Source organism: Geotrypetes seraphini, chromosome 8, assembly GCF_902459505.1.
Source record: "Geotrypetes seraphini chromosome 8, aGeoSer1.1, whole genome shotgun sequence".
NCBI classification, from domain to species: domain Eukaryota; kingdom Metazoa; phylum Chordata; class Amphibia; order Gymnophiona; family Dermophiidae; genus Geotrypetes; species Geotrypetes seraphini.
Window position 1 is genome coordinate 159,033,987 of NC_047091.1, and position 12,894 is coordinate 159,046,880.

The 12,894-nt window shown below is 45.0% G+C and overlaps 2 protein-coding genes across 4 annotated transcripts in view; one reads left to right on the plus strand and one right to left on the minus strand.

Annotated features, from left to right (window-relative positions):
• Positions 1-12,559, minus strand: part of PPP1CC (protein phosphatase 1 catalytic subunit gamma) — a 79,355-nt gene extending 66,796 nt beyond the window's left edge. Inside the window, exons 1-2 of one of the 3 annotated variants that reach the window (XM_033956197.1) lie at positions 12,365-12,559; positions 166-297 (exon numbers count right to left, since the gene is read on the minus strand). In XM_033956197.1, coding sequence (XP_033812088.1) covers positions 166-297; positions 12,365-12,419 — 187 coding nt within the window. In that variant the 5' untranslated portion in view covers positions 12,420-12,559. Of the gene's footprint in view, positions 1-165; positions 298-8,545; positions 8,580-11,320; positions 11,343-12,364 lie in introns of those variants that run through there. The other 2 variants (XM_033956199.1, XM_033956198.1) reach the window with 2 other exon arrangements.
• A 200-nt stretch (positions 12,560-12,759) lies between these two features.
• CCDC63 (coiled-coil domain containing 63) overlaps positions 12,760-12,894 on the plus strand; it is a 133,991-nt gene continuing 133,856 nt past the window's right edge. Inside the window, exon 1 of the mRNA XM_033956196.1 lies at positions 12,760-12,890. The gene's annotated coding sequence lies outside the window, so the exon portion shown is untranslated. The remainder of the gene's footprint in view (positions 12,891-12,894) is intronic.

Below are 12,894 nucleotides of genomic sequence, written 5' to 3' on the forward strand. Positions count from 1 at the left end.
TGTTCTAAGGCTTGCACTCCATCATTCTGAATGTGAACTCTATTGATAGATTAGCTTAAGAGTAGACAAAACTTTCTATTTTCTTTTTGTTACCCATTAAGTTAGTTTCAGACCTGGCCCACCCCAAACCCACACAACCAAACAAGTGCCATTTTAAGTACTTACCACATATTTTAAGCGGAGCTTCAAGCTCTAGTAGAATAGGCTGACTCAAAAAAATCTCACGCGACTTCAAGCAAAGTCCTCTAATCTCATTCTCTTGAAGCTGGACATTTTTACCAGGTTTTGATCCTCTCACTATTTAGAGGGGGAAAAAAAATTAACATATATAGATCACCAATTCAACCAATGAGAGATTAAGTTCTTACCTTTGCTAATCTACTTTCTTGTAAATCCACACTTTATTGTGGGACCAGTGGGTTATTTCTGCCTACCCGCCAGGACTTTGTAGAAAGCTTCAAACTTCAGAGACTTAAACCCCTCTTCCTCATACCTCACTGCACCAGTGCCTCAGTTCCCTGTCAATCTAAAAGCAGCCAGGAAAACCTGTAGAGGACAAGAGAGATGGGAACGGGAAAACTCCCTGGCAAGTAAATCAATTCTGCTCATAACAGATGCAAAACAGCAACAATGAAAACACGAGAGAACAGGTTATAAAACAGTAGAAACCTGAAAAAAAATACATTGGTATAGGGAGACATAGCCTGCACTGTTAGAAGGGGGCACCTGAAACAGGGACCCCCCCAAACTAAGTGCTAAACCCATTCTGATGGCACTCTTATAAAGGCTGGTCATAAAACAGAAATCCTGCTCACCAATACTTGTAAAGGCAGACGATCAGCGAATTAGCAAGAAATAGGGTGGGTTCCCAGAATAAAGTGTGGATTTACAAGAAAGGAGATTAGCAAAATAAGAACCTAATCTTTCATTCTTGTACAAATTCCGCATGGAGGAGTCTCTAGCAAAGAACATCCAGAAAGGAGATAAATCTTTCTTCAGGTATATCAGTGACAGAAATAAGAACTCGGGCGGGATAGTACGTCTCAGAAAACCAGACGGAGACTATGTAGAAACGGACTCGGAAAAAGCCCAACTGTTAAATAAATACTTCTGCTCAGTCTTCACCCGCGAGGCGCCGGGAATCGGCCCTCAGCCACAGACAAGGTCCAATATTCTTTCTAACCCTTTATTACCCGATGTGCTTCCCCTTCGATGTCAATTTCTAACAAAGAACAAGATTGTAACTTTTCCCCTTCCCTCCCACCCCCTCCTGTTCGTCTAATTTTGTCTGTCTTATGAGTAACTACTGTAAACTAATTGTATTACCACATTCTGATGGTTTTTAATACTGTACATCGCTTAGATATTATTATAAGCGATTCATCAAATAAAGGTCAAACTTGAAACTTGAAACTTAAATCAGTTGACCCGTTTAGTAATTTCAAGTTTACACCCAGCAACGTCTATTGCGAGCTGTCAAAAATCAAGGTCAACAAGGCAATGGGGCCTGACAACCTACATCCTAGGGTGCTCAGGGAGTTGGGTGATGTCCTAGCGGAACCGCTATCCGCGCTTTTCAATCTCTCCCTTAGTACAGGTAACGTCCCGATAGACTGGAAGTCAGCTAACGTCATTCCACTCCACAAGAAAGGCTCCAAGATGGAGATGGCAAATTACAGACCAGTGAGTCTCACATCAATAGTGAGCAAACTAATGGAAACCCTAATCAAACACCAATTGGATAGAATCATTGACGAGGAGAAATTACGGGATCCCCGCCAACATGGATTTACTAAGGGGAGATCCTGCCAATCCAACCTGATCAGCTTCTTTGACTGGGTGACGAGGAAGCTGGATGCTGGTGAGTCCCTGGACATCGTCTACCTGGATTTCAGCAAAGCATTTGATAGCGTACCACACCGCAGGTTGCTAAGCAAGATGAGTTCTTTAGGTTTGGGCAACACATTGACAAATTGGGTTGGGAACTGGCTTGGAGGTAGGCTTCAGAGGGTAGTGGTGAATGGCACCCCCTCCGAAATGTCAGAGGTGATAAGTGGAGTGCCACAGGGCTCCATCCTGGGCCCGATCTTGTTCAACATCTACATAAGAGACTTGACAGAAGGGCTCCGAGGAAGAATAGCATTATTCGCCGATGATGCCAAGCTAAGCAATGTAGTGAACAAGAGCACAACAGACAATAATTCAATGGCAGATGATATGATGCATGACCTACTCCTACTGGAGCACTGGTCTAGGTCCTGGCAACTCAGTTTCAATGCCAAAAAATGCAAAGTCATGCACCTGGGAAGCCGAAATCCATGCAGGATTTACACCCTAAATGGCGAGATCTTGACAAAAACTGAAGCAGAAAGAGACTTAGGGATGATTGTCAGGGAAGACATGAAGTCTGCAAATCAAGTTGAGCAAGCTTCATCCAAAGCAAGGCAAATCATAGGTTGCATACGCAGGAGTTTCGTCAGCTGTAAACCTGAAGTCATTATGCCACTGTATAGATCCATGGTGAGACCGCACCTGGAGTACTGTGTGCAATTTTGGAAGCCACATTACCGCAAGGATGTGCTGAGACTGGAATCGGTCCAGAGAATGGCCACCAGGATGGTCTCGGGACTCAAGGAGCTCCCATACGAGGAGCGGTTAGGGAAGTTGCAGCTCTACTCACTCGAGGAACGTAGAGAGAGGGGAGATATGATCGAGACATTCAAGTATCTCACAGGTCGCATCGAGGTGGAAGAGGATATCTTCTTTTTCAAGGGTCCCGCGGCAACAAGGGGGCATCAGTGGAAAATCAGGGGCGGGAAACTACACGGTGACACTAGGAAGTTCTTCTTCACCGAAAGGGGGTTGATCGCTGGAATAGTCTTCCATTTCAGGTTATTGAGGCCAGCAGCGTGCCAGATTTTAAGGCCAAATGGGACAGACATGTGGGATCTATCCGCAAAGATAGATAGGGAGGGACATTGGAGTGGGCAGACTTGATGGGCCGTGGCCCTTATCTGCCATCTATTTCTATGTTTCTAATCCCACTTTATTCTGGGACCAGTGGGATGTTACAGAGCAGTCTCAAAAATTCAAGGTGGGGTTGATGGAGCCCGCTGTCAAAACAGAGGCTCCAAAAGCAGCATCCTGCTTGGCCGCCACATTGATCCTGTAGAACTTGGTGAATGCATGCAAGGAGGACCAGGTAGCAGCCCTGCAAATCTCATCCAGAGAACCAGCCGATGACTCGGCCCAGGAGGACAAAACACCCCTGGTTGAATGAGCCCGCACCGCGAGGGGAGCTTCTTCCCAGCCATCATGTAAGCCGTGGAAATGGCCATACGAATCCACCTGGAAATGGTAGCCGTAGAAGTCAGTCTACCCACCAAAACAAAGAGATGGTCACAGAGGTGAAACTCATTGGTGAACTCCAGATAGTGCAACAAAAGTCTGCGCACGTCCAAGGACCGCAACACTCAGTCCTGCTCCCTCGAACCAGAGGAAGCAAAAGCAGGATGCCGGACTTCCCGATTCACATGGAAAGCAGAAATCACTTTTGGAAGGAAAGAAGGAACAGTATGCAGCATCACAGCGGAATCCGTAATATACAGAAAAGGATCCCTGCGGGAGAGGGCCTGAATCTTCAAAACCCTATGGGCTGAGGCAATAGCCACCAGGAAGACCTTCGGGGAAGACCCTAGGGTCGCGGGGATCCTGTGGGGACGCATCCGAGGGTCGCGGGGTTGGATGCGAGGCTCGTCTTCTCCCTACCTGCCCTGCCACAGCACACAGCCGATTGGAACGGAAGTCTTCCACGATGTCAGCGCTGACGTCGGAGGGAGGGCTGAAAGGACATGGGGAAGACAGAGGGGGGAGAAGGACACTGAAAGCACATGGGGAAGACAGAGAGGGGAGAAGGTCACTGAAAACACATGGGGAAGCAGAGGGGGGAGAAGGACGCTGAAAGGAAATGGGGAAGAGAGAGTGGGATAACACGCTAGCAGGGAAGAAGACAGAGATGCCAGACTATGGGGGGAGCGGAGGGAAGAAGATGGGTGCCAGACCAATTTGGAAGGGGGGAGAAAGGGAGAGGCACAGTGACAGAGCAAATGGAAGACGCAGAGAGAAGAGAGATAGTGGATGGAAGGAATTGAATGAGAACATGAGGAAAGCAGAAACCAGGCAACAAAGGTAGGAAAAAAATTCTATTTCTTTTTTTTTTTTTGCTTTAGGATAAAGTAGTATATTAGTTGTGTTGATAAAAATTTATAAACATTAGAGGCTCTGGTAGAAACCAGTTTACAAAGTATGTATTCTTCCCAATTCATATTTCCAAATTAATAAAGTCTTTTTGCTTATTTGTAAATGGGTTTCTACCAGAGCCTTTAATTCAGTAGCATAATTAAATGAAATAACTATTTCTGTAGTTTATAGAGACGGGTGGTGACGGAGGGGATTCCTTGCGGGGACGGGTGGGGACTGAGGGATTCCTCACGGGGACAGGTGGGATTCCTCACGGGGACGGGTGGGATTTCTGTCCCTGCGCAACTCTCTACTCCGCACTGACCGGATCCTAGAAATCCGCCAAGTTTGCCACATCTGTGACTGCTGCAGTGCCTCCCGGCAAAAGCAGAGGTATGGAAATAATGTTCGGCGAACAGTGGGCACCGCCAGCTTATCTGCCAGCACCCCTGAAGGAAGGCACGAGAAGACCCTGGTCCACTGGAGGGGTCCTTGTTGAAGGGAAAAAGGGGCTGGAAGAAGGGAAACAGGCAGACTATTAAACTAAGTATGCTTGATAAAGCATATTCACAAACCCAGGAAAAAACCATCATCAACAGCAGGGGGTGAGGTCAGAGAAAGGGCGGGACCGCCGGAAGAGGAAGCAGCGCAGACGCAGGGCTCAGAGAAGGGGCGGGACCGCCAGCAGAGGAAGCAGCAGGACAACAGTAGGCAGCTTCTCCATGATGAGGGGGGTGGGAGTGCGAGCGGTCCTTTGGGGTGGGGGTGCGAGTGGTCCTGCGGGGGGTGAATCGGACATCGGGGGGGGGGGGTGGGGGGGGGGGCATCAGGCTTTCAGGGTGGGGACAGGACTTCAAGGGGGGAAGGAGAGTCGGGGTGGGCGAAAGGAGAGTCGGGGCTGCCAGAGGAGAGTCGGGGCGGGTGAAAGGAGTCGGGGCGACATGCGCGGTATACGGGTGTGCGCGCTATATAAAAATTTCTTTACATAAATTACAGTTTCCCGCGCGCTATATCCGTGTGCGCGTTTTACACGGGTGCACGGTATATGAGTGAAAATACGGTATTCGCCTTCCCTTCCCTAAAACTCTGTCACTTCAAAAGGTTTCTTGACAAAACCTTCGCCTTCCAGGCGGCTAAACTGAACCCATGGCTAGCCCAAATTGTGCTCGAGGCCCCCCACCTACCTCGATTTCAGAAAACTACTCAAAACCCACCTATTCCATGGACAGAACCCTTAATAACCCTTCTTCCTCTCCCCCCTCCTACTCCTTCTTATCGTACTTTCCCTATCTACTATCCTCAAAGACTTTTTTTCCCTCCTCCTGCTATCCTCAACAACATTGTTGTTTGTAATTTTGATTAATTGATGTGAACTGCCTAGAACTCCCTGGGTATGGCAGTAAACAAGAATAAAGTTATTATTATTATTATTTTCAGACCTTAGATTTCTTCTAGGTTGGTAAATTTCAAACAATTCTTGTAGTACCCTTGGAGCAATATGGTACAGTATCTGATGGATGATTGCAATGATCTTAAAATGTACTCTTTGCTGAATAGGCAAGACAATGTAATTGGGGAGGCCACCTATGTTGTTTTCTTGCAAAAACAATGCTTGGAAGAATAAAAAAAAATGTTTAAATTCAAATCAGGAAAAATCTAAAATAGCAACTGTGGGTACAGATTTTGACTAAAACCCACAGGAACCCTAAAAAAACTGGCGATTTGGGGATTTTAGAGGTGGGGAGGGGTAGAGCATGCAGGGAAACCACCCAAAACCCCCTTTTTAAGACCCCCCCCCCCAATTGCTGATTCAGGCTTGCAGCCTATATTCACTCTGACATGAGCTGAATGGGAAACTGCAAACAGAGCTGAAACAGCTCATAGGGAGCTCCTTTGCCTCAAAGAACTGAAAATCTGGATTTCAAGTCTTCTGACTGCCCCACCAGCCTGAGCTCCACGGCTGGAGACAGCCATCACCCTCTGGACATACCATGCAGACGCCTAGCGGAGGAATGCAGTCTGGCTCCAATCCCGATTGCACCTCCACAGAACCGCTCAGCCTGCACTCTACCCACTAGAGGACGAACCTGGGATAAGCAAGCTCCCAAGGTACCTGGCCCTGAGCACCGATCTGATGTGCAGGCTGTCCCGGGAGCTTACCGACAAGCAGGAAACCCCCTGGAAGCAGAGTTTTTGCAAAGGTCTGCGATCTTCCGCAGTCAAGGATGTCCCCACAAGGAACCTCCACAGCAAGAGGGCGAAAACTGTGAATGCAGAATACTGAAATTACGGGAAATGAAACATGAGCAGAAAAGATAAGCTCCTACAGCCTGGATTGTAGGAAGAAAGACTGGTGAACTGAGGCACAGGCATGAGGTATGAGGGGGAAGGGTTTAAGTCTCTGAAGTTTGAGGCATCCTATAAAGTCCTAGTGGGTAGACGGAAATAACCCACTGGTCCTGGAATAAAGTGGGATTGTACAAGAAACATTAAGTTAATAAGTTTAGTGCAGTTAAGTCTTACATACTCTATTCAATTAATTTTCTGATATGTTCACATAAGGTCTAGAACAGTGTCCCTCAAACTTTCTCGAGCCACGGCACACTAAAGGTAGTGGCCGTGGCTTGAAGCACCTAGAAGTGCACGGATATCGCCGTGATGACATCATGCACATGCGTGACATCATCATGCCAATGTCCGTGTGTGTGTGAAGGCCCTCCAGGTGGGCCTGGAAACGTCAGTGGGGGGTACCAGAAGGGAAGAGGTCCAGAAAGAAGGATAGGTCCTGGAGCCCACTGATTGCCTACAGGACGTACCTCTCGCCACGAGAGGCACATCCTGTAGGCAGTCAGCTGGCACCTCTCCTCCTCCCCAGTGTACCACAGCACACCTGAAATCTCAGGAGGCACAGTTTGAGATACACTGGTCTAGAAGATACCAATTTTTTGGCTAGACAGCATTAACAGATGCAAAAATTTTTATTTTTTTTTAAATACACCATTGCAACCACTAAGTATACTGGTCATAAGCAAAAAAGATAAGCAATGTTACATTTCTTTCTTTTTCTTGGTTATGATGGTGGAGGTATAAGGGTACTGCTATAAGGGTGGAGGTATAAGGGTGATAATGCTATGATGGTTCATGTGTGTCCTGTGGTGTATTTGGGGACTGAGCACATCATATCATTAAAAAAAATATATTTATAACATTAATTAATATGCAACGTACGTCCTGTGCTTTTTAGCAACAAAAATTATAGTTAGGCCCAAAATTGGATTGTCTTTCTCCTTCTGTAGCTTTGGTTTCTGGACCCTCTCTTCAGATTGAATTTTCTGCTAAGGTTTTGGGAGTCCTTCTTGACTCCTCTCTTTTTTTTAGGGATCAAATCAACTCTAGTCAAAAAATGCTTCTTTAACCTACGTTTATTGAGGAAGGTTAGACATCTCTTTCATCATCGATATTTTTCCATATTAGTTCAGTCAATTATATTATCTTGTCTCGATTATTGTAATGTTATCTACCTCAGTATCACAAAAACTTGTCTTCATAGATTGCAACCGATTCAAAACACTGCTGCGAAATTGATTTTTGGGAAACATAAATTTTACCATGCGACTCTGTTGCTCCAGAGTCTCCATTGTCTCCCGATTTATTTTAGAGTTCAATTCAAATGTGCTTGTGTTGTTTTTAAAATCCTATATGGCATCTTTACTCCTCTTCTTCCTTTATCTTGGAACATTTACAGATTTTCCTTTGCAAGAGGTAATCAACAATTTAAATTATCTCTTCCTTCCAAGAAAGGGATAAAAGGAGTCAAGATTTTTGCTCAATCTCTGATTTTTAGGCTCTCTCAACTTTGGAATGATCTTCCACTCCTTTTAAGGAGTGCCGGTTCACTACAACTTTTACATAAATCTTTAAAAACCATTTTATTTGCTAAACACTTTGAAAATTAATCTTCCGAAACCTAGTCTTATTCTTTATGGTTTTATTTGTTAAGTTAATTATTGTAAACCGAGTCGAGCTTTCTTGGACTGATGTCTCGGTATATAAAGCCAAGCATTAGGTCAGATAACCCGATATGTTTATGTCCCATCCGTAGAAATCACTGAGCCATCTCTGTGATAGCAACAATATCCAAGTCTGCCTCTAGCATCAGAGTTTGCAGTTTATGATTTTTCTTGCTTAGACTGCAAGTGTTTGTGGTCATTGCTTTCCAGTTACCTTTCAATGGTAATTTCATTTTTTGTATAGCTTTTTGTTTAGTCTTACTAGCTGCCTTGCTAAGGGAGAAATTAGGTCTAACCTGTAAATTTTCTTTCCATTAGTCCTTCCCACTATTCCAGACCAGTGGGATAGTTCCATCCATCGACCAGCAGGTGGAGATAGAATTCACAAGGAAGAGCTGCTCCATATATAGGTCCTCCCTGACCTCAGCCCTTCAGTATTGTCATCGACAATTATAGAAGTACACAGGAAGGGGAACCCCAGCTAGCCCCCAAACTTGTGCAGCCTCTGTCGTCCTCAAGACAGCACATTCATAGAAGGAAGCATGAATAAGCTGCTTCATATCTTCTCTTCACATACCCTTATAAAAACGTTATATTTGTGGGGTTTTTTGATGTTGTTGGGGTTTTTTTTTTAGGGGGGGTTGTACAAGAGACTCGGAAACAATGAGCAGCAGTGGCCCGGCAACCAGCACATACAGATAAGAGGGAGGATCTCTAATAAAATTAGCAGAAAGACCTAATTTCTCCTTCCATGTCGTCCTTCTCATCATTCCAGACTAATGGAATGTCCCAGTCATAAAAACCACTGCCCACAAAAAAACACTCTCCAAAGCGAGTGTCTGCCCACATCCTCACATTACCTAATAATGCCTAACAAGGGTATGTACCGACAACCATGTGGATGCCCTGCAAATCTCCGCTAGAGACAACAGTGTCAATTCTGTCAACGATGCCACCACCTGCTTAGTTGAATGAGCCCTAAGCCGAGGTGGCAGTTGCTTTCCCAATAGCAAATACACCATACCCACCGCCTCTTTCAACCACCTTGCTATCATGGGCTTCAAGGCAGAGCATACCCGCCTCTGACCTCCGGAACTCATTGGTGACCTCCAAATACCTCACAAGGGCTTTATGGATGTCCAGGAGGTGCAGGCTCTCGAACTGGCTCCCACATTCATCTCTGGGGGAAGGAGGGAGCTCCACTGATTAAGATGAAAGGCCGAAACTACCTTCGGATGAAAGGAAGTCATCACATGCAGGGACACTTCCACCTCTGTAAAGCGCATGAACAGATCATGGCACAAGGCGTGCAGTTCCTAGACCTGCCTCACCAAAGCGACTGCTACCATGAAAAAAGTTTTCAAGGTTAATCTTTTTATTTATTTATTTCAGTTTTATATCCCGTCCTACCCAGGAACTCAGAACGGGTCACAGTGTTTAAGAGACAATTGACACAACGACTCAAAGGGAGGCTGCCACAATGCTCGCAGCACCAAGTTGAGATTCCAGTCCAGGCAGACTGGCTGGAGGGACAGTCAAAACTCGCCCACCCCTTTCAAAAAAACCTGATGACGTCTGGATGCTCGCACACGAATGGCTGGTACACTCCACTTGCAGTTATGTGCTATAGAATGGCAACACTAACATTACAAAATAGTGCCTAAGTATACATATATAAAATTGTAAACTAGGGCCAAATAATGCTAATAATTGCCAATTATCGGTGTGAATTAACACCATATATACTCAACTATAAGGCATAATTTTGCTGATATTCTATAATGGCAATTAAGTGCTTACCTATCCAATTTGCAGTTAAAGAATCTGTGCTTACTGCACACTTTCAATGCTTAACATTAGGTAACCTGTACAGAATTACCATTAGTGTCTACTGCGACAACTCAAATTTATTAAGTCCTTTTTGAAGAAATTCACCCAAGGCAGTGTACATATCACAGCTGGGAACCATCTAAAAAAAAAAATCAAGCTGTTTCTTCAGAAACAAGATTCTGATTCTAGAACTTTTTTTGTTAACTGTTGGTGATGCATCAAGAAAATCAGTTCAAAGCTCAGCAACTTAATAGAATGACAGTGACAGAATTTGCCCCCATCCCCGGGATAACCATTAGAAATCATTCCCTATGTCATTCTTTAAGGAGAGAGGGAAGAATCAGAGTATGAATGGGCACAAGCACTGACCCTCAAGCCTTGCATTGAAGAATATCAGTGTAGGACTGAGGTTGAGATAAACCCTGAAGAATGACACAAGATGGTTTTTCCCAGTTATCTGCGGGGACAAATTCTGTCACCTTGTCATTCTCAAAAGTCAAAATTTTAATAAACTCTTGTACTAACAATTTGTTTACACCACAAACTTAATTAACTGAAGTGAATTTTAGATTACCAGGATGAGAACACTAGAGTTATTATACATTTTAAATAATACACAGTCTACCCACTGTACTCCTAAAAAAATAAAGAAACCAAAAACTCTACCGACCATAATGCATACGTAGTCTTCCAAGCAAGGAATAGTTTATTTTAATAGTACAAAAGCAGATTGTGAAAAACAATTTTGCTTACTGTTCAGCAAATAAGCCTTGGCCATATTCATTTTTTCTGCAGTTTAGCATTCAAATTAAAGTAGCAGCTAAGTCTATATGAAAGTGACATAGGTGGCTTCTAAATCATACTTTTATTAATCTCCACTGAAAACTCCCAAGAAAAAAGTGTTCAGAGAAATGCTCATAAATATGGAACATTTCCCTTTAAATACTGAAAGGGTGGGTGTCGACACCCAGAACATTTATGATTTCTGCAACAAAAGCATTTCAAAACTATCCATAATTGAATAGTTAATACGGAATATGTTAAACCTTTGTGGTATGAACCCCCCCCCCCAATAATTTAAGAAAATTCAGATTTATTAGTAGTCCAAATCCATTTGAAAGCCATCTATCTATTCCACACACCCACACATTCTCATTTCTTCACTAGAAATCCCTGATCTGTCCTTGATTAGACCAGGCTGACTTGGTTTTTCTTCCTGTCTAAAATGGAATATACAGTACATTTCATTAGGGACTTCAGCACCCATTAGCCGGGACAGAGGTTGAGAGCAACAGGGATTGGGCTACTATGGTCGTGCCTCTGAAATAGCATCCGTGAACGGTCCTAAAGTTCAGCAGGTTCTCGCCCGGGCACTTTAGCCCTTTCAGTATCCGGAGCTTCAAGCTGTTGCCTATGCCTAGGTCACGGCTTGCTTCCTCATTCCGTTCCATTTAAGCATCCCACGGTTTGAAAGGACATTATATTTCTCGGAGCCAATTCCTGCGGAGACTCATCCTTATCTTACTGCCTCTTCCTCTACTGGTAATGACGACAAACTGTGCAACAAATCATAAACATGCCATGAAAAAGGATGATGATCATATATGCCGATACTTATTCGTTCAGCCCGTTCAAATAATATATAGCTGGTGGACGCATATAAGCATTTATACCCACAGATCTCTTCTGAAATTCTCTTCATATAGGTTTTCTAGCCTGGTTGACTGTAAATGACCCCTCCCCCCCTCAGGTGGGGGGAGGTGACTTTTTTTGTTTCTTGTTTACCGCTGCTTTTTTAACGGAATATCTCATGTCCTTTAAAGTTTAGTAACGAAGGTGTTTAGTTGGGTTTTTTTTTCCATATATAACACAATAGCCAACGTATATGTCCTCATAAAATCCCACTTAAACAGTCCTATTTAAGCAGACTTATCAGATTTCGGCCTTCCCCTCCCCCCTAAACCGGTTAAGTTACGAAAAAGAAAACGCTCGGCCGGGAAGCGAGGTGCAGAGAGCGCGGGAGGCGAGTAAAGAGCAGCAGACAAAGAGCCTCTCTCCCACCGCACCTTCCCTCCTTCGCCTTCCGCGTTCCCTCGCGGTCACAAACGGCGCGTTCGGACGGCCGCCTCCGCCGCCGCACCGAAACCCTTCCAAATCCAGAAAGACCCCCCCCCTCCCCCGGATCATTTGTCTCCGTTACCAACATCCCTCCTGTTCACCGGCGTTCACCCTAAGCCCCCCTCCGGTTCATTCGGAGCCTCTTTTTTTTTTTTTTTTTTTTTTACCTTCCAACAGCCGTTGGATGATGCTGTCGATGTTCAGCTTGTCCACATCTGCCATCCCTCAGATAACGAGCGTCGAGGTTGAAATTAAAAAGAAAAGGAAAAAAAAAAAAAAAAGGATCGACAACTTTTTTCTTTAAAAAAACGCCTCCTCTCTAATTTTCTTTTCCTTCACCTCACGCTGTGCCGCCGGGTCCTCCGCTGCCTCACCGCTCGCCTTCCGCTCTCGGCGAGCCGAGCCAGGGAAAACAAAATGGCGGACGTCAAGTGCGGCCGGCGGCGGCGCAGGAATACGTAATCGGCCGAACTGGAACTACATATCAAGAGGGTCGGGAGGGAGGTCGAAGTGCGGCTCGCGCCAGCGGATCGTTCCACGCGAAGAAAAGTCGGAGAAGTGGCGGGCTCGATCGGCTGAAGACGCTTGAAGTGAACCTTTAGGATTTATGATGCCCGACTGACGAAAAACTATGAAGGCGTGTAACTGCAGATGGGCCGGGTGGTGGAGGACTCGGCTGTCTAATAGTTTGTGGTAG